Here is a 14,170-nt window from a genome sequence, read left to right on the forward strand (position 1 = left end):
AAAATTAATATCAATTTGAACCAGAATCTGAAATTCAATTTCACAATCGGAACCTGACTTTTACATTCATATCGAAATTCGAATCCAAATTTTGAACTAAATACATCCGGTTTTTAAACGTAACAGCATTTGGATATATGATATTTAGTTAAAGCTAAATTCGATCTCAATCTGATCCCGATCATATATTTATGTATATTTAAATAGAAATATGATCAGATATCATTGCTTAAATTCAAAGATTTCTTAATCATATACTAAATTCTTTTCCATGTCAAAATTTTTTTTGAAAAGTTGAATTAGATATCTAATCAGAATCAAATAAATTGGCATCCCTGGTTATGAGCCGGCCGCACTAAGGGGACTGGTGTGTGGCCAAGGTTAGACATGATTCCTTGAATAATGGGTGACAATTATTGGCGTCGGTGGGTGATATGAGGTGAAGCACAATCGACAAGTCCATGCCTAACACTGACGTATTTTCTCTTCATGTGGACAGAGTTGTAGTAGCGCGCCACGAAAGAGATCAAAATTAAGAATGAGGAAATATTGTGGTAGAATAATATATGAGGTTTTAGCTAGGGATGTAAAATTAAATTGGCTTCAAACGGATACATATATAACCATATCATGCGAAATCTAAGTTACTTAAACCAATTATAAGCATATATTTTTTTTTGGTGTAATTTAGAGGTAAATTCAGGCTCGAACCTTCTTCCTGAGATCTCAGCGGTGAAATCAATGTGGTGCGGACTGCAGCGGGTTCTTCTTCATTCCCATTTGGGAAGGTGACTGTTCATCAGATGGCCAAATTAATCATGCCTCTTTAGTCTTTTGTGTTCATGTTCATCAAAATTTTGGGGTTTTGTCATGTTAGAGAAATTTTGATATCTAAGAAATTTAAAAAGTTGCAGAGTTAGATGCAACAAAAAGTTTGTCTCACACAGAAATGGTACCTACAAAAATTTTTTATTGGGTTATGGCTGGGCATTGGGCTGGACCCGATTCAAAGTCAGGCTCAGGCTGGCCGGAAGCCTATGTCTCAGCATGCGGATCGAGCCCGGGACAGGCCTCAATCATCGATTTTAATGAAAAATAATAAAATTATTCATACTTAATATGTAAATAAGGTATTTATAATGAAAAAATTGCACAAAATTATATTTTAATAAATTTTATATTATATATGTTATCGGGCCACACCTTCAATCGGGCTCAAACCAGCCTGAGTCCTTGTTTTACGGTCTTGTCCGATGCTCAGCCCAACACTCATTTCTATATTGGGTTTTCAAGGTATGATAGTATATATCATACCTTAAGATGTTAATAAATAAATTTTTTTTTTGGTTGTTTACATGTGGATATATAGTTAAAGAGTATAATCTGCAAATGCTCTTATTTGAGACAATTTGTCCCTGGCCATAAAGGCAGAGGGGTCAGTAAGGGCCATGGCTACCCTCAAATTTTCAGAAAAAAAAAATGTTTATAATTTTGAAAATTTTTAATGTGACCCTGTAAAAATTCTGAAAAATATTATACTGATCACTTAGAATTGATAATGCAGATAACATAAGATTCAGATTCACACTATCTTGTCCTATCGACTAGATGTTATTAAATCCAATAATTCTTTAACATTAACATCCGACCCAGATCTGGAGAAGATTCGTTGGTGTTAGTTGGATTTGGATTCACATATAATAGTACTGAATCCATCAAAAGATGAGCAAAATATTTTCTAATTACAAGCTTTACCCGGTTCAAAATATCTCTGATTTAGACAACACATCCAAAAGAAGAAGAAGAAGAAGAAGAAAAAAAAGAGCCGTTCTTATGTGGCACATCAATTTTTTAATTTGAGGAGAAGGCTTGAACACGGCGCAGTAGCTCCACCACACGTAGGTTGGTGTTGGCGTTTGCAGCCCACAGAATTTCTTGATTTTGTACATTGAAGACTTCGGCTATCTGCCGTTTTATAGAGTGAGATACGGCGGAATTGAAATCAACCGGCTATCTTTCTGGTCGGATGGTTGCTTTGAAGATGATATTTGTAGACATCAAATCAGGGCCATCCATCTTTTTTTATCTGGCTGACCGGATGAGTACGACCGTTGGATGGTAGGGGCCTCCCCCATCCTCCATACAAACTACGGTGTATATATATATATATATATAAAAGAGAATCTCCGCCCCATCGCAACTACCTAATGCAATATACACAATGAACATGATTATATACACGGTTCAATACAGTCCATTGAAAAGTATGTTGTGAGAGTCCGAAGGATTGCTCAATTCAATCCAAACTTGCAGAGAAAAATTCAAAAAAAAAAAAAAAAATCTCATTCATGGGCTTAGTGGGTAATCCCTTGATGTATGTACATATTGATATAAAAGTACCATAAAAATCCAATACACCATAAGTCATACAATATTGTCAAACCTGTACTTACTTGGAGTGTTATATTCAAAATAATATCTTGCATTTAATATTGGACAGAAGCATATGGTTTTTTCGGAAAGGGGATTGGCAGTTGAGAGTAAAGAAGCTCGAAATCCGGTCGCTGGGAACCTTGGAAACCGTCCCGCAGTTGGTAGTTGGCCTGACCGTAGTGTCAGTAGTACCGCATTCAAACGAATTTATTCAATCGCTTTTGCGACGCTCGCACCGGTCATAGATTTTAATATGTATTCATCTCGCAAGAAGGACAGCAGCAAAAAGAAGATGAGAAAGATTGGATTCCGCTCGTATTCCAAAAGTTCGTTGCCACACTTTATGCAGCTAAAGAGGGTTCGAAACCAGAGGCATGTGGGTTGTGTGAGAGAGGAAGAGCACGAATAAATATTGTTGGGTTCTGCAAATTAAAGAGAAGGACGAGCATCCGTTGGTTGGCGGAACGGGGGAACAGGGGCCGTGGCTGCTGTCAGATCCAACCTGTGGCCACAATCCGCAGACGCTTTCTGTACCTTGCTTGGGCTTTATGATTGACAGTGGCCACGGCCAAGAGCGCCTCTCCGCTGCTGTTCTTGTGTGTGAATGCTGCCCCGCCGCACTGCAATCCTTTGGAAAAGGAAAAGCAATAAGTGATCACCACATGGGCAGTGTTTGTGTGTCTGTGTGACCGTCGAATCGGTGCATGAAGCAGCACATTGTATTCTCTTGGTTTCCTAAATGCTTTTACGGTTTGCACATCAAGCTAGTCATTGTTGGCAAACTCATAATTCAAACTCGGATCGATGGATGATTGGGTGAAAGTTGACTGTCGACTCAATCAAGTTTTAAATTGTGCCACAGTTAGGATGAGCCAATGTTCAATTATAGAGGCTAGCCAAACCAACCTTGACTCATGGCTAGATATCTGAGCTGACTCGGGCGATTCTCGAGCTGACTCGGCGAGTCAGCCAACTATAGGTATAATCAATTCATGGGAGAATTGCACCAAATTTGGTGGAATGGGTCAGGAGCACAATAAAAAAAACAATAAGAAACCATTTTTTAAAACAAAAATACAATAAAAACATCAAGGAGATAAAAAGGTTTTCAAATATATATATATATATATATATATATATATATAGGGGAATCGATAACCTGATAGGATGCTTTGTTTGGCACTTGGTAAGCCAGGGGATGAGTCTGCCTTACTTGATATGGTTAGCTGATGTATACACAAGATATTTGTCCTTATGTTTAAATGAATGTCTATCCATTGTATTTGGCGGTTACCCAAAATATTGGTACTCTTTGAGACATTTTCAAGATATCATTATGTTGTCAGTACTCTCGGGTTGTGCATAATGCTTGTTTGCTAGAGAGCCATTCATGCCTTTTGAACTTGCACCTTTTTCATTTAGAGTTGTGTATATTGCATTATTCAGATCATGCCATATGGATGGAATCGTGTTCTACTTAACTTAATTTAAATCATTAAAATCTAACCTTTACCTATGGTTTCCTATAAATACTAAAGATAGAAGGCTGATATGTTTTAAAAAAGAGCAATTTTTGGAGAGTAATCACTTGACAGGCACAAAACTTGATCATGTTCCCAAGCAACCTCATCTTATTGCATGAGGTTGCATCAATCTCATTAAACAAACTTTGCAACCTGGACAACAATAAGCAATTTTTTTGCAAAAGTTGAGGCAGAGATATGGATGGTTGGGAGAAGAACATGAAAAAAAAAAGTGGAAATTAATACTAAATAACAAAAATACTCATCACGTTTTTCTCTTAATTGTCTATCATAATACATCAGACGAATTATTATTAAATGATAGAATGACTCTTTTATATATATATATATATATATATATATATATATAATCCTTGCATGCATGACCGTTGAGATTATGTCTCTTGTCAACAGCCCAGCCGGTAGCCTGATTTTACGTGCCCCTGGGGGTGCATGCACTAAGGGGCTGTCATATATATATATATATATATATTATAGAGAGAGAGAAATTAGTAAATCAAAAGCCACTGCTCGACAGGTATATCATTTTTTTTATTCAAATAATGTTTCCATAGTAATTAAAAAATCAGCGGTTTTTATAATGTCAAATTTCACTTATAAAAAAGTCTACAATTTTTATATAAACAACTTGAACTCAGAGTCTTTTTATGTTGAATTAATATTTATAAACATTCTAGAGTTGTTCATATTCTGTTTACAATATAGTTCAACAATGATTTAAGTACCTAAAAAGTAGCAGAGCCATTTGCTGGGCGACCCCATGAACACACAGGCACAAACGCGGACAAGCAGGTCTAGAGATTGGCCCTTAGTGATTCTTAGGGAAAACTATTAAGCAGCATCTAATTTTACCATGCACTCTCGATTATTTTGAGACCTTGCCTCCACAAGATTCGATGGCTGCACATTTTCGTAGGATCGCTTTGTGCGGTGGGCATCAGTGTTCTTACTTTCTTGGGCAGTCCATCTTCAGGACGAAGACTGAAGGGTGTCACTTGGATTGTTTCCTTAATAATTCATCGTGAACCTGCTGCTCTCTGCTTTGGAACTATGTGAAAGGAACCTCGAGACATGTTTTTCCATGTAAAACAGTGGGATGGAACATAATCATGATCACGGTAAACTATGAGATAACCATTAAACAATCAGGTTGGCAGAGTGGCCGACATGCCATATGAGAAAGAGAAAGAGAGATAATACAATTTTTTTCCTTCGTTTGCCAGCTTGACCCTGATTTCAAGGTCCCCAAGCTTAAAATCCACAAGGATCTCAATAAAATAACAGTGACAAGCTTGAAGATTGATGCCACCACCAGAACCAGAGATAGAGATATGTAGAGTGAGAGTGGTTCAGTCAGATCAATTTTTCAGCCTTTTGCTGTCTTGTAGAGCTGCCACTCAAGTTCCGAAGCAGGACGTTGAACCACACGGCCCGAAGTTCTGAACCGAAATCGAGGAGAGACTAAAATTGCACTTTTAGCAGGAGGGCGTGATCAGCAGCTCCTTCCCCTCCTGCAACTAAGAGCTCCGGCGGAATAAGTGATGGTGCCCACAATGGACGAAGGTCTGGCGCTCAGGCTATAAGCCTTTGCGTAGCTCGATCCGCTGCCGGCACCGGACGGAGTGAAGAAGGCGCCATTAAGCATCAAGTCCCCCTGAGATCTCCAATTCCAATGGATCCATTTGCTCCGTGATGTATCTTCACGTTTTGTTACCTATTCCATTCCATCCCTCAGATTCAGCACCATATTTTCTCAGATAGACAGAAGCACAGATATTTCAGCGATCAAGAGGTATTTCCGCTTGAGTTTTTTCTTGGAAAGGAGTTGCATTGGGATAAAAGAACAAAGTTAAACAAGAAGAAACCCCATTAAAAAACAGCGGTGCTACCAAAAAGTGAATCTCACCTCTTTGTTATATGCAGTATTAGGGGCGAGAAATCTGTTCCCTTGGCTGTTGATGGTAGGAGCGGCACTCCCACCAATGGCATACATCTCCCAGTGACTGTAGTCATTGTTCACTACATGGAAATACCCATGCCTGCATCTGAAGAGTGAAGTAATTTGGTCATGATATTGCTTCGATAATCCAAACAGGAACGAAGAAATTAAACCAAGAACACACCTTGGCATCCTCTGCACCAGGCCCTCCCCAAAGTGATTGAAGGCAATGGTGACTTGCATGTCCCTGTCCTTGGTATAAGAATCACTGTGGCCCAAGAGCATGACTTTATCATGATGTGTGAAGTAGTTGTTGGAGATGGTAATGGCTGTGGAACCCTGGATGGCATCAACTAGGCCATCGGCGCAATTAGAGAAGGAACAATGGTCCACCCATATGTGGCTGCCCCCAAAGATGGAGACACCATCACCATCAGACCTCGTCCTGTAGCCATAGTGCTGTGGGGAGTCCCTGACATAGGCGTTCCCTGCCGGCTTGCAGTCGTGGATGTGGACTCCATGAATGATGATGTTGGTGACGAACTGGATGGTGATGCAGGGTCCATTGGAGATGTGAACGTTGGCGCCACGGCCATCGATGGTCTTGTAAGAGTTCACCATCAGCTCCTGCTTGAGCCGGATGCCCATGTCGCTGGCAAAGATGATCCACAGAGGCTCGTCTTGGATGACGCCATACCGGAGGGTGCCGGGCTTGGGGTTGACGGCGTCGTCTCCGCCGTCGGTGACGACGTAAATCCGGCCGTTCTTTCCACCGATGGCGTTCTTGCCGAAACCGTAGGCGCAGTCCGCCAGCCGCTGGCGGTTGGACTCCCAGTGGGGGTCGCACCGCCAGCAGTCGTCGATGGGATTGCCGGTTTTGCAGGAAAGGAAGCCCAGCTCCCTCCTCGAAACATTAATGCTCCTGGTGAGAAACATAGAAACCGGCGTCACGATGGGAACAGAAAATGTCTTGACCGTTTTAAGATTTTTCCCTTTCTGGAAATATCCCGAAAAGATAAAAACTGGGATATATTAATGAAAGCGAAAAAAGAAGTCCTTATTAAAGCCTTACTTTATCAAGGACAAGAGATTCTGTGTCTTTGGCGAACAATGATATAAAATTACAGTCAACTTGCGAAAGAAAATACGATCAATGCTACTAATTATGTACCAGTGGAAACAAAGTGAATCCATGTTATCCTCAAGGACTAAGTGAATATTACATGGAAAAAACTCCAAATACAGGATTGGTAGAGGCAAAGATGGCTTGAATCTTGAGTATTATATGTGTGTGTGTGAGAGAGAGAGAGAGAGAGAGAGAGAGAGGAGGAGTTGCAGGAGGATTACCTTTCTAATTCATTGACGATCTGTTCTGCGTCATGCAATGGAGCTGAGGTAGAAAGAGAGGCAATGGAGAAGAGACAGATGACGAGGAAGGGAAAGGACATGCCTTTCCCCATGGAGAGATGAGAGAGAGAGAGGTTCTGTAATGGAGCTGGAAGAGAAAGCGAGGCATTTAAAGAGGAGGAGCAAGGAAGTGTGAGTAAACTAAACGGGGGGAGGGCCCCATGGCTCGTGATTACTGGCCTAGAGAGATGCTCCCCCATGTGCAGGGCCGTTTTTCCTCTTCCTTCTCTGCTGTTGAATGTATGTGACTGCCCAACGTTTTGCCTGTTTATATATTCTTTTCCTTAGCATTTATCATTCATTTACTTATTGAAACCCTACTTCCAACATCAACGAATGGGATCCCTCGATTTTCGAGTTCTTACCTGATGAGCGTATCTTCACTGGTTGATTGGTGGGTTTGCGAATAACTATGATTATTGTGAATGTTATTCTTTTAGAATGTGGATACGTGATACTCTGGTAGTAAATGATGTATTAACTCAGTGAACAAAAATACCTACTATTTTTTTCTACTTATTGATCTTCCTAACCATCCATAATATTAGATCAAAGGATTCTCATTAAATGGCTGGGTGACTCTAAAAAGTTGGGGTCACAATTCAATTTATATTTATTGGATCAAATGGTCTTTACTTATATTTATTGGATCAGATGGTCTTTATTAAATGATTGAGTGACTCTAAAAAATTGAAGTCACCTTTTGAAATATATATATATATATATATATATATATAGCCGGACCAAGTACCCATCAGCAAGCTTATCCTGGTAAATATTCCTAAGCAATGAGTAGTTTAGTCGAGCTCATCTCACTTATGCCCATAGGGATAATGTGCAACCCGAGGTATTGAATTTTAGATGGTCTCAACCATATGTTACAAAAAACTTGTGTTATTAAAAAAAGACGCATATGATACACTAAAACAGTGTCAGCCGTATCAAACGTGAAAAAACACGTTTTTTTTAAATACCAAAAAATAAAAAACGTGAAAAAACACATTTTTTCATATTTGTATAATTTTTTAATTTTTAGGATTTATTAAATGTTTTAAAATTTTAAAAAATTTACCGATATTTTTTCGTTTTATTCTTGAGATATACAACTTTGACATATTATACCCAAAAAATTCCTCGCTGTATAATACCTATACACGTTTTTTTGTAACAATGGTCTCAACCCCGTTCCCATTTCTACAGGTATTGGAGTCTTTAAATAACTATAAAATTTATTGTTGTGTCTACAAAGTTTGGTGGGGATGCTCTAAACGGGAACTTCTTTATCTTGATAATAAAAAAAGAAACAAAAAGAATTAGTTTAAGAAGCGATGAGAAGAATGTGAGAAGAAACATAATTTATTTGAAACAAAAAGTACAAACGCGATTAGTTTTGAAATGGGCAGTTAAAGAATTATTTCAATTTATTGTTGTCAGCGGCAATGAATTCTGTTAGATAAAGCATGTGCATTTCCTGTACATCCTGCTTGAATTTCTCAACAGTTAGCTGCCTGTTCAAATGGGCAAAATATTTTATTAATGACATTAATTTCCAATCATCACCTGCTGTTTGGAGTCAACAATTGCCGAGTCAACCTGCCTATGAACTTGGGCTTTACTGAATTTGGAAGAGATTAAGGCTCCAATCTAAATCAAAGAAAGTTCCTTCTTACTGTATTTGCAAATCACGGTACCATGCACACCGTTGTCACAGAAAACGTGTTTCTTTTAAATCATAAAAAAATAAAAAACATAGAAATATAGGTATTATATTTTTTTTCCTTCTTCTTATTTTTATTAATTTTTATTTATTATATTTTTTATGATTTATTACATGTTTTCAATTTTTTAAAAATTCGTCGAGATTTTTTTGAGACATTCCTGAGATATACAACTTTGCCGTATTGTACTTATTTTTTTTCTCACTGTATAATACTCGTACACCAGGGGCGGGTCAAATGAGAGTTGAGTTTATTGAGTTGGATTTGAGCAGGATCAAACTGAACTTACATTCAAAAAATACATAAAAAGAAAAAAAATCAATTTTTATACTGTATTTTTTTTTTTCATTTGCTTGGGGTGGGGCCATGGCCTAGGCGTGCCCCCTCCCTCCGCCCATGCCGTACATGTTTTTTGTGACAATGATGCACACATATCAACAGGTTGCAAAATGTAGATGCAGCAAAATCGCAAAATCACAAAGAAAAAAAGATCCTGATTAAAACGTTGGGATAATATTATCTAATCAATGTTTAGCAAGATAATCTCTGTTTCATATTTTCCATTTTATCTTGCATTGAATCTAGTAGGCTATGTTTTAAATGAAAATTAAGCACAAAGAGCATAAGAAATGTTTTTGTTGAATCTCGTTCTAGTCTGGAGTAGTCTAATAAAAACGTGTAATCTGCCTGTAGAATTAATTGTGAGAAAAAACACTGGTTTTCCTCATTATACTTTCATAAAGTCATGATATCATACAATGTTTCTGTCAGTATGAGGTTGAATTCCTCCGCCTTGGGTGATGCAATAGTGGTCATGAAATGGTAATACGTTGAGCAATCAATTAGATCCTTACCTTTCTTTAGTAAATTAATATATATATATATATATATTAGGAAATTCAATTTTGTTGTATGCTCGATGTTGTCGGATGCATAAAATTCAAAAATTTGTTACTGAAAACAGTCACTAAGTTGGCATTACTCATAGTTTATGATGTGACAAGGGTTTATGGTGATTTTAGCAACAATTTAGAATCTTTTTTAACAAATAATTTTTAAAATTTTGCTCTCTGAAAACTATGCTACTTAACATAAATATAATATATATATATTTATATATATATATATATATATATATATATATATATATATATATATATATATATATATATCAATGAATACTTTAACAAAATCCATATATATATATGGATTTCGTTAAAGTATTCGTTGACTTAGCAACAATTAAATATACATTTCTATTTAATCAATGTTAAACTTTCCGTATATGGCGAGAAAATTAGAGAAATTAGTATTTTGAAAATAAGCTCATCATGTTCAAGATTGCCATATAAGCTCAGTATCCGAAGATCGTGATAATAACTAAGCTTGTCATTGAAATGCAGTTTCAGAAAAATAAACCAGCAGAAGGAACAAAGCTCTATGGTACAGATTGTAGCAGGTTCATAGGATACTAAAATTATTAATTCATAAAATTGCTCCAATTTTTTAGATAGATTAATGTGACTATTCATATTGTCAAACAACACACACAAAGGGAGGAACAGACAGGAGAGATTTATCAAGGAATGCTTGTAGCGACTCCCAAAAGGAGACCTGTAACGAAGACCAATCAATGTGACCATATCGATTTACTCTGTCATCAAACTCGGATTAATATTTCTTACTACAGAAGAAACAGAAAGGAAAGAGCAAGAACAGCTAGTGGTGCAACGCGCGGCCCTCCTCTTCTTCTTCTTCTTCTTCTTCTTCTTCTTCTTCTTCACGATATCGGGGATGCATAAATCAAAAGACAGGCTATATCGTGTAGAAGAGGGAAGGCTGGTGGAGGAGGGTAGAAAGTTAAGGAAAAAGAACGCAAGTTCCTTGAGCAGTACTAGCAAGACTTTGCAAAGGTGAGCCACATTAACCGGGATCTTTAGATTTCTCCTTGCTGGTTCCTCCAACTTTTGACAGCATACCACCTAATGCATTGCATCAATTAGCGGTGCATTAATTCGGCCATTGCATTGAGTCAGGGGCGAAGCTAAGATTTTTTTCAGGGGTCGGCTAAATGGTCCAACGAACTACAACGAAAGGGGCTGAGTTCTATGGGTTGGATCCGAATAGGGCCAAACTAAACATATTACTCGAGCCTACCACCAGTTGCATAGTGAGTCAAGTAACTGTTAGTAGCAAGTCAAGTAACTGTTAGGAACGAGACACTCTTACACTCTCTTAGTGCATGAAGGGAATAGAAACCAGAAGAAGAAAGAGAAAGAATACATGAAAATAACATTTTCTTATGTCCACATCCGCCGCACAAAGTAGTTTTCACTATCACAGAAGAATATGGAGTACAAGCAAAATGCCGCTCTCATAAACATAAGATTAGGGTAAAACCTGCAAAGTAAAGAGAAATGACATACGTGCCATTATACAAAAAATCACAAAAATTAAGGAAGGCTATCAAGTATGGATCAAGCTCCACACTCCAACAGTAACTCGTCCTCGGCTCAATGTATAGATTTATTATTATTTGAATTTCTTGAAAAAAAAAATCAGATACGAAAAAAATTAATATCCGATTAAGAAATCAGATCAAATTTGAACTTGGATTTGAATCAGATTAAGTTTTACATCAATATCTTATATTTTGAAAACCGAATAGATTCAGTTCAAAATTCGGATTCAGATTCAGATGTGAATGTAAAAATTTGATTTGGATTGTGAAATCGAATTACATATATGACTTTTCTTTGTTAAGGGTACATCGAATTCAACTCGAATCCCTTGGCATCCTTATTGGTACTAATAGTCTACATTTATTTTATGTTATGTGAATCTCCATGAAACAAGCAAGGCCGGCAGGCGGTAGGGTATCTTCGTAAACTGTAGAGACTCCTCGGGGACAATGGTTTTAGGTCGACCATCAATATGCAATGTTTGTACCAAGAGATATTAATTGTATCGCAATTTGAATGTCAACTGAACAGAGAGCACGGTAGCTACTTAAAAAGAAAAGGAAAGGTTAAAAAGCGTGCATTTGCTTAGATGGTTAAGATTATGAGTCCTAGATTCTCAAAATCCTTGAGATTTCAAATCTATGGATTTGAGATCAGACTTCTCCTCATCCGACCTTAGGCCTGTAGATTTGAACATGCAACATGGATTTAAAGTCCATGGTATTAAACCCTCAGTTTGTTTAGAAAGATGTCCAAAACATACTTTTTTATGCAGCCTTGTTTTTAATAGCTGAGACTATCAAACACAACTTTATAAATTATAAAGAGTCCCGAGAACATATGAAATACGCGTAACTTACCCTTAACTTGGTTTTGATTACATAATAAAACAGGGTCAAAACATAAACATGCATGGATTTCAATGCCTATATTAAGCATGGGCATTGGGCCGGCCCAGCCTGATAACGAGTCCGGCCTAGGTTGGCCCAACATCTAATACTCGGGCCTGGGCCCGGCCCGACTCAGAAAACCCGAGCCTAAACCTGGCCAGATTGCATTAAAAAATATTTTTTAAGTATAACATAATACATAAAAATAATTAATTGTAATATAATATTATATATAAATATAAATAATGAAAAAATTTTAAAAAATAATTATTGGGCCCGATCCGGGCTTATCGAGCCCACCTGGGTCTGCTTGATAACGAGTCGGACTGGCCGGGGTCTTGTTTTTCCGGGCCCGGGCCCAAGCCCGAGTCGGGCCGGGTACCGGGTACCCAACGGCTGCCCGGCTCGGTGCCCAGGCTTAATTGCCGATCGGAACAATCTTTTTAATATTTTCGATGGTGAAATATTAAACATCGAAGATTCAATCCAACCTTTTAGGCCACCCGTAGCTTTCTCTACCATTTTACCTGTGAAAAACCACCCCAGGTTGATATAAAACCCCAAGACCATTTTCAGAGCCCTCTTGATTAGAGGCGGAGCCATAGATTTTTCATGAGGAAAGCTGAATTAAAGCTTTTAAATTTTGACAGGTGCCTAAAAATTGAAGAGCATTAATTAATAAAACTAGAACGTTACTATTTAGGAATTAGGGGAAGCAAATTAATTGACGACATATTGCCTGTTTGATCACATTAAAACTGCAGTTGGTCTGTTACAACCATTAATCTCCAACACGGAAGATGATAACTGTCTCATAACAAATGAATGGTGCGGTGAGTATGGTTGTTTGCCAGGTTATATCAATCTGCTTTCTTACCGAGGTCGATCAATTATAACTACTCACGTTCCTTGAGGATTCGAAACAAGAAGATGAATCCCAACAATGTAACTTGTATTTAATTTTGCCGATTAAAAGTCTGAAACTACAAGTACTGAAGACCGTGTTATTATAATCGGTTTCTGAATCAATAGGAACAGTTACTTGATTAAATAAAATATATATACGAATCATGGTTTGTGAATCAGATCAAATTATAATTTATATTTTTAAATAACAAAAGAAAAAAAGGTAAGACAAGAATCGTTAACTTGTTAAAAAATAGTAAAAACATAAGACAATGCCAGGCACTAGACAAAGTTTAGCATAATATTATATATAAGATTATGTCCTTAATCGTGGCCTTCTTAACTAAAGCTTACAAATATATAAATGGCCCTTAAATTTCAGGCTCCTCCTTTACATTGTGTCACGTATCTCCACTCAAAAGAGTTCTTCGATTCAATTTGATTCATCACATTAGGGCCAATTTTTAATAAGAGTTCATGGCTACCCAATCCTGGTTAGCAAAAAAGCTATGCACATCCTCAAGAGTGGAGTCTGGGAATTCTAATTAAAGAGCGCTGGTTATAAAATCTTAAATTTGTAAGGAACACTAATATGTAAATAAAAAAAATTACCCTGAAATATTAATGAGAAAAACCAAACATTTTTTTAGGTCTGCATAGATAAATTGCCCACACAGTGCCCACACTTGCTATGTTTACGTCAAGGGTGTGCTCTCCTCTTGGGCTAAGCACTGACACTATCATCTCGGTTATCTCGTTGTAGACTGCAAAACTTTCCTGCAATTTGAGTAATTGGATCGAATTAAATCCAGACTTGGCACTATCTGAACTATTTTGGATCTGCCCAAGGGTCAGATCCAGGTCCAACTGG

At 37.5% G+C, this 14,170-nt stretch overlaps 1 protein-coding gene across 1 annotated transcript; it reads right to left on the reverse strand.

The window, feature by feature from the left end:
* Positions 1–5,019: 5,019 nt before the first annotated feature.
* LOC116249678 (probable pectate lyase 18) lies at positions 5,020–7,428 on the reverse strand. The gene is made up of 4 exons (XM_031622872.2): positions 7,264–7,428; positions 6,101–6,838; positions 5,884–6,022; positions 5,020–5,691 (listed from the first exon to the last, which is right to left on the reverse strand). Exons 1-4 carry the CDS (start codon positions 7,374–7,376, stop codon positions 5,470–5,472), a joined length of 1,212 nt encoding a protein of 403 aa, XP_031478732.1. The 5' UTR covers positions 7,377–7,428; the 3' UTR covers positions 5,020–5,469.
* Positions 7,429–14,170: the final 6,742 nt, after the last annotated feature.

Source organism: Nymphaea colorata, chromosome 3 (genome assembly GCF_008831285.2).
Source record: "Nymphaea colorata isolate Beijing-Zhang1983 chromosome 3, ASM883128v2, whole genome shotgun sequence".
Taxonomy (NCBI): Eukaryota; Viridiplantae; Streptophyta; class Magnoliopsida; order Nymphaeales; family Nymphaeaceae; genus Nymphaea; species Nymphaea colorata.